General features: G+C 44.1%; 1 protein-coding gene across 3 annotated transcripts in view; it reads left to right on the forward strand.

Moving 5' to 3' along the window:
- The first annotated feature begins 3696 nt into the window (after positions 1-3696).
- Positions 3697-19828, forward strand: part of AP-1sigma (AP-1 complex subunit sigma-2) — a 31528-nt gene continuing 15396 nt past the window's right edge. For 2 of the 3 annotated variants that reach the window (XM_075682310.1, XM_075682312.1), the window contains exons 1-4: positions 3697-3849; positions 4570-4748; positions 10730-10838; positions 12110-12247. In XM_075682310.1, the coding sequence (XP_075538425.1) occupies positions 3847-3849; positions 4570-4748; positions 10730-10838; positions 12110-12247 (429 nt within the window). In that variant the 5' untranslated portion in view covers positions 3697-3846. Of the gene's footprint in view, positions 3850-4569; positions 4749-10729; positions 10839-12109; positions 12248-14520; positions 14882-19828 lie in introns of those variants that run through there. The other variant, XM_075682311.1, reaches the window with a different exon arrangement.

Consider the following 19828-nt stretch of genomic DNA (forward strand, 5'->3'; position numbering starts at 1 on the left):
CTATCTCTCGATATACCTATATCGAAATAAATATTCCTGCTGTTAATATAGGCGTCTACGTTTGACTATTCGATATTCGGCACTAACTATTCCTATTTGAAAAAGTTTACATTTGCCCTAATAACATCTTGATGATAACTAAGGTCTGACCATATAAAAAAAAAAACATTTTCTCACGAGCCAACTGAAACATAAGCTCCTGGGAGAACAACTATTACAGCTACGTTCACATGAAGGCCAAAAAAACGTACAGATGGCATACATATCTTTGGGATGTTCTGGCTAGAATATGAGAAATTGGACGCCTGACTGATGGTCCGCTTGTCCTCGAAGAGGTGCTAAACTATGAGATGTTAGTTATGTTTTTTATTTTATTCAGGCAGCTTTATCACCCCCCACCATTATTATTATTATTATTATTATTATTATTATTATTATTATTATTATTCAATTCAATTCTTTATTTGCAGACGTAGAACATACAGAAATACCAAAACTGGTTGGACCCGTAGCCACAGGCTAGTTGCGGGTCCAATGAAAAATAAATAGCAATTACAAGTACTAAACAAGTAAGATACACCGCGTGCATACACATATTTGTCGCACACCATTGCATGAGCGTTCAAAAGAAAATGCGAAAAGGCGTCGTTTTCAATATATCTTGAGCTGTGAAGTACTGCATTGCAGTCTTACGACAGCTTCAAGAGCAACTGTTTTTCTTTATAATTGGTACCGTTGCTAACTTGTTTAAAAAAATGGCACATCTTTCATGCAGAAGACCGCTAACTATAGACAAGAACGGCACCGAGAGCGGCGCTGCTGCGCCGGCGTTGAGAGCGCCGCATGCGAAGCAAAATTCTATTAGCGGGTGGTACCCCTCTCCCATCTCTCGTTCGCGCCGCCTTGATTTCCTCCTGCACTGCGCGTGTTTGGGCACGTTTCGTGCCACGCGCGGTGTGTGCCTACGTGTGTGCGCGTGGACATTTCCTTCGAAAGGCGGTGTACAGTCTGTTTCACATTTAGGGGAAAACTCGAAGCGCATTGCATCGCGATGCGGCGAGCGCTTGAGTCAGGCAGCGGCAGCAGCTCGCGCAGGTGCTCGAGGGGCGGGATCTTGAACGGCGCCGTCTGCTACGGCGGCGCGCGCTGGCCGCATTGTCGGGAAACGTTCTACTGTCAGGTGCAGGGCGCCGATCACATCGTTACTGCGTGAAATGAGCCGGTATTCTTTGCTAAGCGTTGCGCGACGCCCACTGATACGCCTCGAATGTAAGTTCATCGCTGCAGGGCAGTCATAGACGACGTACTGATTCCATACATTCTTGACGGCCCGTTTCTGGAAGGCGACTATATATTCTAACGCGATAGGACGCCGATTCACACAGCTCGTGCTGTGCAAGAACTGCTAGAAGAGCGCGCAGTCACTCTCTTGGAGCGGCCGCCTCAATCCCCGGGCGCCAACATCATTTAAAATGTCTGGGGCTCGTTGAAAGTATCGCTGGCGCAACATCACCTCTATCAGTCGCCCGAGGATAGGCTTCGATCCACCATCGTCAGTGACTGAGACGTGCTGCGAATGAACACATCCCAGATCAACTCATTCTACACTTCACTGCCTTCCAGGATGAGCGCTGTCATCGCTGCCGCTGGGGACATGACGAGATACTAACTGAAGTTCCGAGCGTGACGTGTCCAATTCCCCACCGGCGGGCAGGGTCTGTCTGGTGTAGCGAATGGTTGTCGAGAAAAATCACTTCCAGCTCATTGTCTGAACCTAAAGCTTTCATTTAATCGTATCCGTTTGTTTCATCGTGTTCGACTCCCATTGTTGAGTGCCGTTTTCCTTTCGAGCCAAACAAAGACTGAGCACGTTGCGCGCACATCTTGGTGCGTTTTGTCGCTGCTCATTACGGTAGCACACACACAGTGAAGAAATATACGTGCACACGCTCAGTACTCCGGCCTTTCGAAAGAACAAATGAACCATGCTGTCAAAAGAAGTTTGTGGAACTCCATTATCGCCAATGAAGGATCAGAGTTTGGCGACGCACAACGTTTAGTAAAGAATATCAGCTCAGTTCTCGCAGTACCGATGAAATCGGTGCACTGCCCCTGACAGTACCACGCTTCCCGAAAATGCGGCCAGCGCGCGCCGCCGTAGCAGACGACGCAGATCACGACACCGCCCCTCAAGCGTGTGCGCCTGCTCGAGCTGCTGCCGCCGCACGACTCCATTGCTTGCCGCATCGCGATGCAATACGTTCTGAGTTTTCCCCTTAGTGTGAAACAAACTGCACACGCTATATTTGTCTTTAAGAATTAAGGTCGGTACGCTTGACGATTATTTTTATGGCTGCAATGCGGCGAAAGGGCAGCGTCTGCTTAACCATGTAAGTGACGCTGAGCAGGTAATTGGAAACGACATCGTATGTGCCGCCGGAAAAATCGTCAGCACATACGATGCGGCACATACATACGGCACCTACAAGCTAAAGTCATTTTTGCAGTTTCTCACATTATGTTTGCTACAAATCCGTGTTGTATCTGATGGCGACAACGGACTTCTATCGACACTGTGCGGAAATAAACAAGATATATCGCTGCATAGCACAAGTACGACATGCGCACACAACTTTAACTAGTACGTCTCCTACAATATGGAATAGAGGCAGCAATGTAGACAGCTTGGCCATTTTTTAACAGTACTCAAGAGACGGAAGTTGACAGTATTATTAATCATTCCTGCTTCAGCAATGCCGGCGCGACCAAGACGCGGGTGTGTATTGTCCAGTAACCCGATCGATCGGTGCAGTGGTGAAGCGGGAATGAACTCCGGTCATGTTCAATGCATCATGCACATATTCAATTTCTCGGCACGCGTGAACTTCGGCCACTGCTAGCGCATACAACAGACGTGGTTTCCATTCTTGGGCAGCGCACACACAAACGAAACACGAGAAAGAAGACAGGACAAGCGCTCGTTGAACTTAAAGTTTTTATATGAATAAAAGGATTATGTACCGAGTAATTATTAAATTCACGTGAGTTACATATAGAAACCGTTATACACTCAGGAGTGATCAATGAACGAGCTCGCTTCGTTTGCCAGTTGTTTACTTCGCTCGGGGCACCGCAGTAATCCATGTCTGTCGTCTGCTTCTTTCGTACCATTTTCTTGTGAATCGGCAGAATTTCACTGGTGGCATCAACCATATCATGTTTACATTGCTGTCGTGACAGTTAACAACACAATAATAATTTCCGGTTATTCGAAAGGCGCCGTCGCAAACAAGAGACGTTTCGCGCGCAGCGCGAACTGAACGCGGGCGCGACCGCGAAGGGAAGCGGCGACGGAAACTTACACCCGTTGGAGATGAAATCGCTCCGCCAGGGGAGAAACGAGCGCTGGTGTCTAGGATGAAACTTGGCGTGCGGTCGTCTATAAAACATAGCATTCTGGAAATTCGCCATTAACCTGCTGGAAACCGAAACAAAAATTGGCATATGTTTCTTTTTTATGAAATAATGTTTTAATGAGCCTTAATAGTTCCCCAAAAAATTAATTATAAATAAAAATACGGTCAAGTCATGTTTTAGGAGCATAGGTTTTAGTCATGGCTTTAGTGCTCGTGATGCCTCCTTCGTTGCCTCATTCAACTGCTTCAACTGCGTCAACCTTTGGCAACCCTGGTTATTACGCATCCCAGAGTTCCAAGCTAATGCAAATGGCCGCTTGACTAGCAGCTGCCGATTCAAGACGCTGTTGGACCGGGCGTTCGAGGGCGTGTTTCTGTAAATGTTGTTACACTGTATTCCAGTGAACGCATTTCTAAAATCGGCCGCAAGATGGTGAGTGCAACCTCTATAAATAAGCGTCTCGTCATAATATTGCTCAGCCTGGATTTCATAAGCGAACATAGCATTAACCCGCGGTCTGCATCCCTGCGGATGCTTCCGCTACAGTAGTCTTGATCGTGTAGAACGAACGCGGCCCCTGGATCCAGCGGCAGTGGAACGAATAACTAACGGGCGTTGTCCACGCTTAGCGCATTATGTGCTAAGTACGCTGGCGCCAACAATCGTTCGGTGTCATCAAGTGGGCATTTCGAAGCAATGTACGACGAAGTAAAACTAAAGTAACGTAAATGCTTACGTGTGGCGTCTCGGTGCGATCAATATTTCCAAATATGAGGGAATAACACGCTCGTGCAGAATCAAATGTGCGGCACAGTGAGGCACCGATTAGGGGAGATAGGTATATTGCAAATGTGGAGTAGTGAACAGTTGATTTATTCAAAAAAAGCCAGCTTCGTCACATGGCTCTTGTGTTATTTCCTTTGGTGTCACGATCGGTATTGTGTGTAAATAATTAACTCCGTACCATATCTCCCAATTAGGTTTCTGAGCTCAATGGTCTACGTCGTCTGTTTTGACTCGCGCTGTGATACTGTCACCACAAGCGGGCGTGTTCCGCGCATCGTAGTAGTCGACGAAGCAGTGCGTCGAACGTGATTGTGGGTGCCGGAGCCTTTACCGTTGGTGACCCTATATTTTTGTTTTTCTTTGCAGATGCAATTTATGCTGCTGTTCAGCCGTCAGGGCAAGCTGCGGCTTCAAAAGTGGTACATGGCTCATCCAGACAAGTTGAAGAAGAAGATCACTCGTGAACTAGTCACGACCATCCTTGCCCGGAAGCCGAAGATGTGCTCCTTCCTCGAATGGAAGGACCTGAAAGTTGTCTACAAACGGTATGCACGGTTTTCATAGAGACGTTTGTTCATTTGGGTTGTTCTTACTAGGCATCGGTCATGCTGCGTGATGCACACTTTTGTATGTCGCGTGCACAGGCGTGTGCGATCGTGTACTGTACATGCCGTAAAATCTCCTTAAAAGTGATTAATTAACTGTGATTAATCGCCTAATAAAGAAAGGATGTTGCATTGGTGTTGCAAGTGGTGGTCGCACATTTCTTTTTCGAGGTTGTGGCACGAAAAAGCAACTATGGACAACACGACAGGACACAACCTACAGTCGTAGTTAGCAAAGTGCCATTGGAGTGGTATATGCTTTTTTTTTTATGCTTCTCCACTGTCATCACTAAACACTATGAGCTCATCAGCTGCAAATATTCACGTCAGGATGACACCGATTCCAGTCCACTAACCAGAAAGTAGCTTTACTCTATGTATAATCTGCACATTAGCAGATTACATTGAGCACATTTATCTATGGTAACCCCATTTGTGTCTGCACTAAGGATTTGAATTGGTAGAGTTCTTACCTAAAGGTGTTCTCTGGGCTGCAATTTTTTGCGCTGCACTAATGCCATTATTCTAAACCTGTGTTTCAGTTGTCTATGGTTATATGATTAAGCACATTCTAATGGCAAACGAGCTTCCAGTTATACAGGATTCACCGAAGTGGCAAATCTTTTGAACAGTGGTCATGCCGGAGTCAGTGCACAAATGATAGCACAGTGCACTTAGATTCGAGACAGGAAATGGCACCCATAAAATTCTGGGATTTAAACTCCAAAAGCTACAGAGTTTACGATACATGCAATAGTGGTATCTCCGGATTCATGTTGGCTACTTGTCGTTACTTAGCGTGCACCCAAATCAAGGTAAAGGAGCATTTTTGCATTCCACCTTTACTGGAACGCAGCCACTGCAGCTGGGTATCGAGCCACCACTGAAGCGCCGCAGCCAATCTTGAGGCACAAAATGTCTGCGCTCGCCGGAAGCGCCATCTCATTTCTAGTGAGGAAACCAGTCATTGAAAAGCTTCTATAGCTTCATAATGATGTGGATGTATGTTTGTTGTGGTTTTAAATAATTATTTTATCAACATGACGTAATAATTTGGTTGCTACATTGCTGCAGTAAACAAGTCTAAATCATGATGTGCTTTTTGATGCAGGCACACTGAGACATATAATAAACTACCTTAGCAAATGTCTTTGTCATGGTCTTTATGAAATGTTCGCGGTTGCTGTTCACCATATGATACGTAGTTTGTGTGCCATCTAATCTTCTACTATAAAATCCCGAGAGATAGCCCACCTAAAATCGAGAGAAAATCGAGTGAAAATATGAGGTGGGCTAAATTTCAGTGTGGTGGGTAACATTCAGGTGGGTAGCTTAGTTTTTTTAAGCCGGTAGGTTAGTCAGGGGTGGGCTGTCTTTTAAAGGTGGGGCATCTCACGGCATTTTTTGGTAGCTTTTCTGAGCATGTTTCTCCTAACTGAATGTTGATTGGGGGCCCAAGTGCCGCTCCTGAAATTGGAAATCAAATTATCATTTACTTCCTTTACACACTTCTGCTTGTAGGTTTGTGCAGTGTGAATAGCCATACGCTCCATTTTAGGCACTTGCTGGGGTGTGGATAACTTTCTAGGAAAGGACATATTCAAGGTCACAGGGAAAACTTTTGTCACTTCAGCTTATCTGGGTGCTTGCCTGCTGACTGCATGGCGGTCTAATCTAGTTCAGGGTCCCTTTTTTGGGCAGTTCTTCCTACATGTGTCATTATGACATCATAGGCGGTAGGCATCATTACCATCTTCACCGCACTACCTTCATCATCTGTCTGTTGTTCTGCCAAACCCCTTATCCAGCATGGAGTAACAGGCTTGAGTTGCATCACTCAAGCTGGCCTCTCCTGTCTCTCCTTATGCCAGCACATAAAGAAGCTTGCTATGTGGTTAACTCCTACGCAGTAAAAAACTGAAAAAAAAAAAAAATAAGCCCCCATGTTGTGCTTCATGAACTATAACACCCAAGCATGAGGTCTAGTTGTCCTATGACTTGGTACCAATATTGCTTAATAAGGGTTTTACTTGTCCAAGCTGCAGTTTTTCTTAAGCTCGCCAAAACTAAATTACCACTTCAGCTCATTGCAGAAAATACAGCTGAGCTTGAGTGCATGCATTTATTATTTAGCGATAATTTAATTAAGACATGCTCAGATAATATTATTTCTTTGTTACTACACTTGGAACCAACTTATAGTGATAGCAGTTTTGATTGATTGATTGATTGATTGCTTGATTGATTTTTACCACACACAAAGTACAAAAGAAAATTGCACATGAAATGTGGTTGGGAAAGTGGGAAAAGAAACTACATACATGTAGCTCAAGTGCCCCCACCTCCCAGTACCCAGCAGCGGACACTTCAGCAGAAGTAAATAATACAAGTACACGGAGACTGTCGGAGTTTCGATACTTGTTTGTGAAAGAATAGCAGACACTTTAGCAGTAGTAAATAAAACATGCTAACAAAAACTAACAGCAGCAATATTTGTTAAATAATACATATAGGATGGAAACTACTGCATTGTGTGACCAAATAAACGAAAACACCAAATGATAACAAACATTATGCAAAAAGCGCGTACAAGTCATTTCTCGAAATTGCATGCAAGTTCTCTAATGTCAGATAGGATATATTTAAAATCTGTGGCACGCTAAACTGCATCTTCTGAATACCTTAGTGCGAGATCTTGGTACATACGAAAGTTTTGTGCACCTTAAGGAGCATAAAGAAGTGTTATATTGCAAGTTTGAAAGTGTTCTCATATTGTGCGTACTCTTACATATTTCTTATTTAAAAGCAGACAGTAGCTTAAATCCATATAATTTGTCTAACTTAAAAATTTTGAGTTTAGTAAACAACGGAGATGTGTGCACATCATATGACTGCTTGGCAATGACTCGAGCATTTTTCTGCATTGTAATGTTATAATTATAACGTTATAAGCTTATACACAACTTTCTTAGTGCTATTTCCCCATACAAGATGTCAGTAACGCAAATGCGATTCAAACAAGGCAGTGTGTACTAAACGGTTCTGGAAGGCTTGAAGAAAATACATACACTTCCTTAGCATGCCTAAAGCTTTTGAAAGTTTAGTGCGTAAGTAGTCAGTGTGGTGGTCCCGAAGCATAAATTTGTTACAATTTACTCCAGGGATTTAGCTACAGCGGAGATATTAATGACAGAATGGTTTAAGTGTAGGACATCACCGAGGTTACATGGTACGGATTTTGGATGGAATAAAACAGCTTTGTTTTAGAAGAGTTTCATAATAGTGTGTTTTTGGTTGTAACATATAACAATATATCAGTTATAACAACGAGAAGTTGCTGCGCCAACAACTTTTTGTATGTTTTCCAAAGTGAAATAACCCACTTGCTGCGTAATCACCCTATAACTATGCCGCACCTATGCCGCATTATCAGTTATAATGATGAAGTCCGTCTGCTGGGTGTCTGAGCTGGAAGGTAGTGAAATGTGAAATCCTTCAAGAACAAATAAGGAAAGCGAGAAATTTGAGCTGCAGCACAATAGCCCACTGCTCCAACAGCCGCTGCGCACTCATTTTCCAGCCTTCTTTGTGCGCCTCTTTTCTGTCGCCTTCCTACCCCTCCGGACACGAATGGGCTGCGCCCATAGCTGTATGCTGCGCCACCCTCCGAAACACGAGTGGATCACACCAACTGTGCTGCTCACATGTTGGTTACTTGCCCCTCATTGAGCGCAGTTCTGCAAACAGCTTAATCACTTGCGTTCATCTTTGTTGGTTGCGTCGAAATCGTTCCTGGCCATGTGGTTTCTCAGCCTTGTTTGACTTGCCGCCAAAACGGAAGATGGTTGATCCGCCCAGTGATCATTGGCAATGCATGATGGTGCCGGTGAAAAGAAAGTGCACGGCTGTAGATTTGGGAACTAAGTGCTTCTAACCAATTAGGTGATCATCGGGAATGTGCTTGCATTGGATAGCGATGGGGACGATGGCAGCTGTGATGTGGTAGGGGAGGCTGCCTCAACGTTGTTATCACAGGAGGTCCGGCAGATGATTCAGTCCTTCCGGGGCTTCATTTTGGCGAGGAACTTTCCACTGCAGTGCGTGGAACAACTGGACGTCTTGGAGAAAGATGTCGGCAAGCTTCGCGTAAAGTAGGGTTTTCTTGTTTAAGCCACTGAGAACTACATGGCAAGATGCTTGTGGTGATCTTGCCTCAGCATTTCTTCTGGATTTCTCAAGCTAACAGGCTGCCGTGGCAACCTTCTTGCATTTTTAAAAAAGCCCCTTTTGGGTTCACCAAAGCGATGCCTCGGTGATGCTTTGGTGACCCCTCTTTGCAGTTTTTATAGCAATGCTATTCTTTAATGCCAACAGCTGCGGCTTGTTACACATGATTGGACCGTCCAGAAAGCAGTTTAAACGAATGAACGAAACCAGCAGCTGGATGGAGAAAGGTGGTGGGGAGGGTCACTGGGCCTCCTCGCCATTATAGTTTTCTCACATCAGCTCTGCCATCTCCCTTTTAATTTTTTCATGCAACCCGGTTATAACAATGGAATTTTCGTGGCACTTGAATGTTGTTATAAGTGGGTTTGACTGTAATCTTTAGTATTGAAATCAGCCTTTATTCTTTAATTTTGGGTGCATGTGAAAAGATAAACCATGCACATCACACATTTTATGAATTTGAACATTATCTGCAATAGTGAATAAAGAATAAAGGGAAAATCAGACATCCACCCGTTCGTAGCAATTGCTACTAAGGAAACCTATACGGCTTCATCGAAAGAAAAGCCTCATAGTTGAAGAAAAATTCGTCCTGGTCTGGGACGTCCTGGTACCGGGTTCCACCTTGCGGGTTTCTGCAGAACTACTACGTCAAACTATCTGCAATAGTGTGGCACAGTATAGGAAGATTGGGAAATTTTGTTCATTTTTTGGGGAAAGAACTTTGGATGCAAACGATTAAGAGGCACTCCATGCAGTAAAGTTGCGTCTCGCAGTCGAGTTTTTAACTTCGTAGTAGCAGCCTCTCTTCTCCTGCCATGCTCACTTGGTGGGAAACAATAAACTTTGAAGGCTGCCTCATGCGAGGTGTAGGCAAGCGTGGAGGATTATGGTGCCATTATGGTGACATTGCAGGATTATGGTGCCAGCTTGACATGTGAAAAGAGGTTTATGGATGGGGTCTCGGGTGTGTGCACCTGAGAGAGACAGAGTGAGCTTAATTTTCCCTGCTGGCCAGACATTCACTAATCCCCATGTGCACTAACGGGGCGTGCTGGCCAGGCAGTCGTTTAATTCTACATGCACAAATGAGCCACAACTAAAAAATATTTCTCGTCTCCACTGTGTGACGAACTGTAGGTGCCTGCCATGGTGGCTGGCACTCAGTGGCTATTGTGTATTGCTGTTGGGTGTGAGATTGTGGGTTTGGTTCCCAGCTGTGGCCGCCGCAATCCCAAGGTGATGCAATACAAAAACATTCACTTGCTTAGATTTAGGTTCAGGTTAAGGAACCCTGGATGAGTGAAATCAATTTGGAGCACCCCACTGGGTGTAGTGTCTGTCATAGCCTGTGTGTTACTTTGTGACATTCAAAAATATGATTTGATTTGATTTAGAGTAGGGGAACACCTAAGAAAGCTGGGTAGGGGGTGTTGGAGCATGCAGGGGAATCGTGATGTTCTGAGCAGGGCAGTAATATTGTACGATGTGTTCTAGTAGAGCTATATGGCTCCCCCTCATGAGAGTTTGCATTCTCTGCTTCATTCACCAGTTCACATGATTGGCACAGTATGGCAATCAGTTTTGCAGCTTTTCCAGTGACTCACTTTATGTGTGCCATGCAATGACTCTTTTCAGTCTGTTACAGATGTAATGACACCCCCAACTGCTTGTTGTCTCTCTTTTCCGTCCAGGTACGCCAGTCTGTATTTCTGTTGTGCTGTGGAACAGGTGGACAACGAGCTGCTGACTCTTGAAGTAATTCACCGATATGTGGAGCTGCTGGACAAGTATTTTGGAAGTGTACGTGCCTTCTGCTGTTACAGGATGTGGTCCTTGGTTTTTGAGTATAGTCATTTTGATTGCTGGACCAGTATCGCAGAAGCTTGTCAATGTATACCTCATGACGGCAATTTCTTAACAAGGGAACTCCTGGGCTCCTGTCATGCTGCACAGAACTCGCTGAGTTAAGTAACTTGTTAACCCAAGTGCGAATAAGTTCTGTTGCTGTAAGCCACTGTAGGTCAGCTTGTGAGCTCTTTTCTGGCCCAGTTGATTAGTTGGTAGGTAATATGGCTTGTTCTGAGTAGCTAAAGAGGGGCCTTACCAGAGGTAGTACTGAAGTGGGCTGAGGGGAGAGGGTGCAGCTGACTGCCCGAATTTCATCTTGATTCTCCATCACCCTCCTCCTACCACCATGGAGTGCCCACTGAGGTGCCTTCCTGCACACGAGATGAAAATGGAGAATCATGCTCTGTGCCACCCCACGGAAAAATCCTGGCACTGCTCCTGGGTTGCTACTGTCTGCAAGGCCAGTTCATTTGCCCATCTTACATGGGGCAGCATCACACAGATTCGTTGCAACCATGTGAAATGTCCATAGAGGTAGATGTATGTCTCAGCTTAGATGCACGCAGCAAGAACATTTTTTGTGTGTGTTTTGTCACCTTACCTCTTGCGTAATATTTACTCTCAGATTAAGCAAAGTTTTTGTAAGAAATAATATATGTAGTATATCCTAGCATACCAAATGCTAGATACAATTTTACTTTGTATTAGGAACCTATTTTTGAAGTGATGCAAGTATGTGCAGTATGAAAAGTTTATAATCTTTTTCTACTGCTTTAAACAAATATTATTGAAACAAAGAGTGTGTTCTTTCGGGGGGAGGCCGGGGGGGGGGGGGTGTATGAGAAAGGAGTTACTAGGATAGCCAGTTCACAGCAAATAATTGACCTGTACAGTAAGTATACAAAGACAAATGATCTGGATCTACTATTTTGCCTACAGAAAGATGATTACAATGGACACAAATAAATGATGCTCAGGTCTAGACAAAATTTGAACCCAATTGCAAACAGGAGAACAAGGTCACCCATTGTACATTACAACCTTTGTCTGTTCTGTTGGAGAACGTGTCGGGTACATCATGCGTTGAGGGAAGGACGTTTGCTAGGACACAGCAGCACTATGTCTAGTGATCATTGCGAGAAATCTGTTGTATACAGGATGAGTAGATGCGGACTGCGCAATTACGCTCATTCCTTTGTTGCCATGGCGACATATGTGTGCAGGTGTGCGAGCTGGACATCATCTTCAACTTTGAGAAGGCCTACTTTATCCTTGACGAGCTGCTCGTTGGCGGCGAGATGCAGGAGACGAGCAAGAAGAACGTTCTTAAGGCCATTGCAGCGCAAGATTTACTTCAGGAGGTGAGCGTGCCTTCCTTTCTTCTCATTTGCTTTCTTCTTCCCCCGCTCTGCCATCTGGATGGCTTAGTAGTCTGTCGTGTTGGGCCAAGTGGCCAGGGCGTCACGTACGGGGACTGAAAGTAGTCTCTGGCATTGTGACGTTGTGGGTGCCTTAGGGACATGAAAAGAAAGTGTATTCGGACTGTGTGTTTTCCCAGTCAGCACATATTTTTCTCGCTTTTTTTTCCCAAAACAAATGAACGGGGTTCAACAGTATTAGGATCCTCTTCAATCTGTCAGCTTGTCCACGTAAAGGAGTCTTGAACCACCCCTAAGGCTTGGTGAAAAAAATGCAGTCTACGGATAGCATACTCTGCCCTGAACATCTCAGTGAAATTTTGCAGTCGTGCGCCACACATGTAGCTCATAAGCAGAGTGGGAAGTCATTTATTTCTCAGACACTCTTTTTTTCAAACAAGGCCTCCTCCTCACCTCCTTCGAAGCTGCCTGCGGCTTGCATATTTCATCATATGCAAGGTTGCTCTAGACTGCTGCTATTGGCTGATAGCTGACATAAATGAAGAAGGGTGTTTGGGTCAGTCTGCTTCATCCTACTGTGTATATTTATTGATGCGGTTTTATAAACAGGCTGAGGTAGGCGGAGATCTGCTTTCAAATTCGGGAGAATCACGTACTTTCAGGAGAGGCTCGGCTGCAGCTGCCCATGCAGGAATTAAACTTCGGCCACCCTGCTTATTGTTGTCGTGGTTGTTGGGTCTGGCTAATTTCGATTAGTTTTGAACACTCAACTAGCCCCGAACCCCGCGAAACATCAGGTCAAACCACATGTATGCTTGCCAGTGCGCACTCACTCCTTGCTGCTTCTAGCTCAGTGCCTTGCCAGACTTCACTTCATATTGAATTATTGATGACTCTTCGAAATGCTCGAGTTGAATGTGGCTACTATTCGTTGGTCAAACAGGTGCGGCACAAATCTGGTCCGCGCCACATAGCATGGCGCGACTGAAGCATATGAGTGTGAATGCGCCCTGTCATGTGCAAAGCAAATGCTGCGCATACGCACTACAGTTGCATGTAACTGCGGTCTGCTTCGTATTGTAGGTCGCGTGACACCATGAGCACTGTGGGGGGGGGGGGGGGGGGGCACGATGAGCCCGCACGCTGAGTGTGCTCGCTGAGGAGAACCACGTTTGGTGCATCGTAGGCGCTAAAATCGGAAATGTGGCATTTACATGAACATACAAAATCAAACTTGAACTGCGTGCCACGGTGACATTAAGTAGGCGGAGCACTGTGTCGCCTGCTCTGTCGTAGTCATTGCAGTGCAAGGCACTGAAGAAGGAGCGGCAGTACCGTGAAGCATTGTCAAGGTGATCTTTAGCTGCCAATAACTCATTTGCAGAACAAATTGAAGTACTTTTCGCTGCAAAGTATTTCTGAAATAGTCTACTTTAACGTCAAATGCATTTCTCGACTTCGATAAAAGGGTTATCAGGACCCTCAGTGCCATCATAAAATTTGCAATGCAGTGCCCCATGGATTTTCTTGTGCCTTCCACTTGTGTTTGCTAACGTTTTGGCACTCGGTACCCCCCATTTTCTTTTACTGCTTTCTTAAGACTTTAGCACTAAGAAGACAGTATGTGTTGATGGACTCTAATATGTGTGTGTGTGTGTGTGTGTGTAGCATGCTGCACTGCATTGCCTGTTGCTCTCTATGACCTTAACGGACACTGAAGAGTGACACTAAGTTAAATTAGAGTTGTAAAGTATCGTCTTACAACTGTAATTTCATTCATGTAGCAAGAAAGGTTATTACCACCGGAGAAAAGGAAGGCTGGACTTTCACATTCGAATTGCACTCTGGAACCTCGTCGTCATGTGGCACTGGGGATTTCAAAGTATTTTTTTTGTCTTTCGGCCATTTTGGTGCCGAGAAAGTTATCGAAATTTGATATGTTGAGCATTCGGTTTGTTTAAGATGTGGTGTAGTCCTTTGTTACTGGTGAACGATTAACTAGACTCAAGTAGATGCTGTGAAAATCCATGACGTCGTGACGGCCACCTAGAGCGGGAGTCCCAGGGCGGCGGCACTACTTGTATTTTGTTATTGCACCTTTTCTGGCTCGCCTCTCTTGATACAAACGGCAGTTTCGCAATTTCATGAACATCTACTAATGAAGCATAAAATTATGTTCCTCTGTAGTGCTTCTTTACATTTGTTGTGTCAGGCTGAGCTGCTAATGTTGTTTTTCTCCTGTCCTCCTCCCCAAGGATGAAGCCGTTGAGAACGCCCTCAAAGAGTTTGGACTCATATGAATCTGATGTCTTTTCTTTTAATGGTGGCAACATCGCTGTGGTCATTCTCATCTTGAGAGTGACACTTAAGCAGTCTACGTGCCTGCTTTTCAACCATTTTTTTTTTTTCGCTTCCGTCTTCTGGAATTCCTTTCTCTCTCTCTCTCTCTCTCTCTTTTTTCTGAAAGTGTTTCTTTCACAAACTGTGACATCTTTTGTGTATAATTTTGTGAGACACTTAACGTAGTAAGTGGGAAGAGATGCTGTACCGAAGAAATTTACTCTTGACTACTCATTACTGTTAGTTTTTTCTTAGCAGTAAATCTGAAAGATCTGTTTTGAGTTTGTTTTCTTATGTTTCATGTAGCCTTACTGTATCAGAGAGGAGAGACCATAGAATCTGTTGCATTGCTTGGCAGCACTCATGGTTGGTAGCAGACTTCGTAGCTCTTGAATATGGAAATGCCATTTTCAAGGCGCTGCAAACCCTTAAAATACCTGAATGTCATTTACAGCTAAGCTTAACAGACCTTGGACAATTGACAATGTAATTGGTGCTGTCCAAAAGGGAAGCCAGTCAAATGCAGTTAACAGCACTGCAGTAGTTGGTCGTTATTTGCTCTCTAAGCCTTTTTCAGCTACTATTTCATTTGTGGGCAGGAAAAAAAAGAAAGAGGGGTTGGGTGGGGGTGCTTGTTGTTGACACTTTTGTTCTTTCAAGCAGTCAAATGTAACATTTCTGTAGTCCTTGACATACTTTACCAGGGCCTTGGAAGTTCTTGAAAACCTTTGTAATAGATTTTTGTAAAACATTTTAGCTGCTATCAACTCTGCGTACTGCCAGTTACTGCAGATAAGTTTATTCTAGCCTTTAAGCCTGCTTGTATTTTAGTGACTTGCTCACAGAATGTTTGGGACATTATTTAAGCAATGTCTTTTCTGCCCGGTGTTGTTGATTGTTGTGTGTTCCTGCATGTGGTAATGTGCTTAATGTGTATTGTTCTGTGGTGGCCTCCAGCGCATGAATGGTGGTGGTACATCTGTACTGAAATCTCTGTGCTTCAGCGAATTTAGCGCTGGCATTTTTCGGCACTACCTACCTTTGCTTGCCCTTGCGCTGTTTAACCCTCATGTACATAGAAACATAGCCTCGTACTTCGCTCCTTATGTAGCGCAGATTGTTGTGATTGTATGTATGGAATACGATGGTTTCCACATTATATGAGTGGAAATGTTAGTCTACTGTTGCTCTGTCATTTGCACAATGCAATGGGCCTGCTAGCAACTTTCAATAGCATTTAAATCCACCTTCCCCAGTGGCTTAGCGCTAGAATGTCCTCTTGTCGACCATGAGGACGCATGTATGATTCCTGACCATCATGGCCATGTTTTGATAGAGTCAAATGCAAATGTGTGGGTGTACTTCGATTTAGGTTCATGTCGAAGAACCTCAGGCAGTCATAATTAATATGGAGTCCCCCAATACAACATCTATCATAGCCCCAGTGTGCCTTTGGGATAATAAACCTCATGAATCAGTTGAATTAATCAAGGTCTTCAAAAGCAGTTGTGCGCATGGAACTGTGTCAGTCCCTAGTAGCTGTGGTGACAGAGCCATCTGAACGTACAAAACATGCCTACTCACGATGGCTTTTGTCTGTGAAGTGTTATTATTATATATTATATTATTTCTATTATATTGAACGACTGTGGCTGGCACAGCATAGCCGGAGTCATGTTTGAACCATTAAAGGAACTCTAAAGGCAAATACTAAGTCAATGTGGACTGTTTAAATACCATTCCAGAAACCATGCAACACCTTTTTTGTGCCAAGAAAAGACTTGCCGTATTTACTCTATTCTAACGTGCCCTTGATTGTAACGTTAGTGCACCCGTTTTCCACAACCAATACAGAGGGGGAAAAAGAACGCTCGATTGTAGCACGCACCCGTTTGCTGTGACGTAAAAAACAAAAACTCCTTTACAGTACCGCGAACCTCATTCTTTCATACAGAAATAAAACTTTTGGAAGAGACAGAAGATTTACTCCCCAATGCACTAAAGTTGCGGTAAATAAAGAAAGTTGCCGTTTCGCCCGAAAGGCGAAGCGTTGGTTACGATAGCAAATTAGTAGGCAGCTATACGAAAAGTAAGGATAGTAGCTTTATTGGCCGTAGAAACTTATAAACATTCGCTTTTTAACTAAATTAACAAGCATGGTGTCACGTGCGCACAAGCAAACATGAACACGCTTCACTCAATGACTGCGGAAACTCTTTATCAGAACGCTGGAGCGAGGAAGTGCGGTAGTAGGAGCGAAGAAATTGACATTTGTGTGGTCTCTCGCTTCAATGTGAACTAAGCGACGAGAACACAGCGTGGTACGCCTATATGCGTAGACTGTTGTCTTTGTTGCAGATAGCTTTCAATATAGGAGCCGCGCTGCTGCGCCGTACGTAGCAGCCGTTGGTGTAGAACGCCTCTCCTGTTTGTGCCAGTCCCGCACGCAAGTTTCGGGAACTCCGAACGCCTGTGATGTGGCCCAATTTCCATTCGTCTCTGCACACGATCACTTTCCTTTTAACTGTGGCATCATGATGAACTCGGCATGTCATTGCAGTCAGAACTTCCATGCTGATAGAGCAAACGTAGACGAACGGGAAGACGGATGGTGACCTAGCCTAAGCCAAAGGAAGCATGCCTAAGCACATGTACTGCAGCACATGGAGGAAGCTCCGGCAGCTAGGCTCGAAGCGCATGCGAGGCGGCCATTTTGAAATGCCGATGGCGGTATGGTAACGCAGATTTAGAGTCGTACTCAATTCTAATGTGCACGCAATTTTTGGATCCGTTTTATTGGAAAAAAAGTGCGCGTTGGATTTGAATAAATACAGTAGTTTACGAGAAAATTGCATCTGAAGGGTCCGAATACCTCTTTTGAAATTCAAATCTCCTGCCACTCACGTTGCATACACCATCACTACCCTTTGCTGCCGTCGGTGGGTAAAATGGTGCCCGACAGACGGCGCTACCGAGCCAAGACAGAGCGGTGGATTCGCCACTGCATCTGCTTTTTGGTCAAGTGGCGTAGACTGGTCGGGCATCCCGTGACGTCAAATGGAAGTTGAATTCTCTGATACTTGCACTCTGTGCGAGTTTCGCGAGACAGCAAAACCACTGCAGCACTACACGATAACGAAACTACTGAAACGCGAAAGCATGGGCAGTGCAGAGACAAGCGAAAATGAAACCTTTAAACTGCCTGTGTCATTGTCAAGGGCAATTTCAATGAGTTCTTTTTTCTAAAAGGGAAATTGAATTCGGTAAGTAGCAGTTTATTTAGTCTTGTAATACCATACAAGCGTCTTTTTGCAATGAGTGGTTGAGTACTAATGACAAAATTTAACTGAGGAGTGCTTTTATCATCAGGCAACTAGTTGAATATACCGTGGGAGTCTCTAATCATGTCCTGCATTTACCTGAATTTCTCTATTATTAAGGCTCTGTTTCTGATAATATTGATGCCTTAGAGATTCTCGAGCATCAGTCTATCACTTTAGCTTGACTTAATGTTTGTCTTTAGTGTCCCTTTAAATCCACCTTAGCTGCACTCAACGACTAAGCTAAGTCGGTGGACTCAGTACTCCAACTTAAGTTTTTTACCCAGATGGACCATTTTTCTAATTTGCAATTGCGCATCACAACAGTGCACATCTGCCTAACTAATTATGGCACTGGTAATCGTTCAAGTAAAGATGAAGTGCGAGCTGTGCACCTTAGCAGTGTAGCACATGGGTTCAACATAGGAGCTGCATTTACTTTTTCCATCTGATAAAAAAGATAAAGGAAAGAAGAGCACACACAAAAGATGTGAACACATGCTTTTGCCTAGGCTGCTACAAGCTTGGAAAACTGCTGCACAGGAAAGCTAACTGTACAATTAAGAAAGGGATTTGAAACGAACGTAGCACCTAGAACGTCATACGGACTAACCAAAATAAAAGTTATTTCCTACCATTAGTGTCACGTGCCTTGCGTGCTGATTCTGAGCTTGAAACTTTCTTTTGTACTAAGAATGTCAGTGCTATGTAGCAGCGCAGCCGCAGTATGAAAAGTTTGTGTTAACAGACGTATGACGCTTCCAAGTTTTGCTCTGAGCAATTGAGTCGTTCTTCTGTGAACCATGGAACGTTGCTCATGACAGTTAGCGTCGCACAAATTTCAGCTTTGAAGCTTTGAAGTGTGCTTGGGGAACTTAGTGAACATTCAAAGGGGACAACAAGGAGAAACATGAAAAATGCTTTAATTGGTGAAATCATGTTTTGCAAAACCCAATTTATGTCATCTGGAAGAAAAAGTTTGATTAGCAGCTGAGAAAATGAACGCCAGAGTTCTTTATTTGCCGTGAAATTACCGCGCTGACGTGTCAGCACAATGATGTGCATTTAATTGCAGATTTGGCTGTTTGCATGCCAGAAATGTTTCCGTCTGAGTATTTCCAGGTTGAGTCTTCACTTCTTTTAGAATGAGTTTCGTGTAAATATTTTGATCACTAAACAGTTTACTAGGCCCAAGCACATGTAGTTAAGGTCCATTACATCATGATCAGACTTGCTGTACTCCATCTCAGCAGCTCTGTACAGTGCATGAATGCTGTTGGTTGTGTCAGGCGACCAGAAAAAAACCAGAAGAATAGCTCCTTCTTTATTCGTCTCTGATTGCACTCCACAATGTACTGACTGACTGGAATCTTCATTAAAGGATTTGTAGCATGCAGTGAACGAGCCCCCCTCGTTTCCCTAGAATACACAACCAGCTCTCGTTCCTAGGCTGTGGTGTGCTGCCATGGAATTGGTTAGATGGAGTGTTGAAAGAAGTTGAAGCTTGTATCGCAACCCATCTTCCTTTTCTGCATGCCTGTTGGCTTATAACGCGTTCCCTTATTATAGATCTGATCTGTTCGTTAGAGGAGTGTAATATGCCAGATCTGCTTGACTTGGCATTTTTTCTTTATTGTCTATTTTAGAGTATTTTTTACAGCCTTAGCTTACTGTTCCTTTATCTTGGACATCATTTAGTCAGCCTTGCGTGGCACTTAGACTAGAAAAAATAAAATGGAATACAAAAGAGACAACTCTTCAAAAGTATGAGTGAAAGTTTGCTTCACTGGGGAAAGTGACAGCAGCATCATAGCTTCTAGTGGCAGATTGCCTTTACCACTTCAATGCTTTCACAACAGTCTGTGCTACTGAAAGCATCATGCTATTTCTTTTTATACTATGT

The sequence above is a fragment of the Dermacentor variabilis genome, chromosome 2 (assembly GCF_050947875.1).
Source record: "Dermacentor variabilis isolate Ectoservices chromosome 2, ASM5094787v1, whole genome shotgun sequence".
NCBI lineage: Eukaryota > Metazoa > Arthropoda > Arachnida > Ixodida > Ixodidae > Dermacentor > Dermacentor variabilis.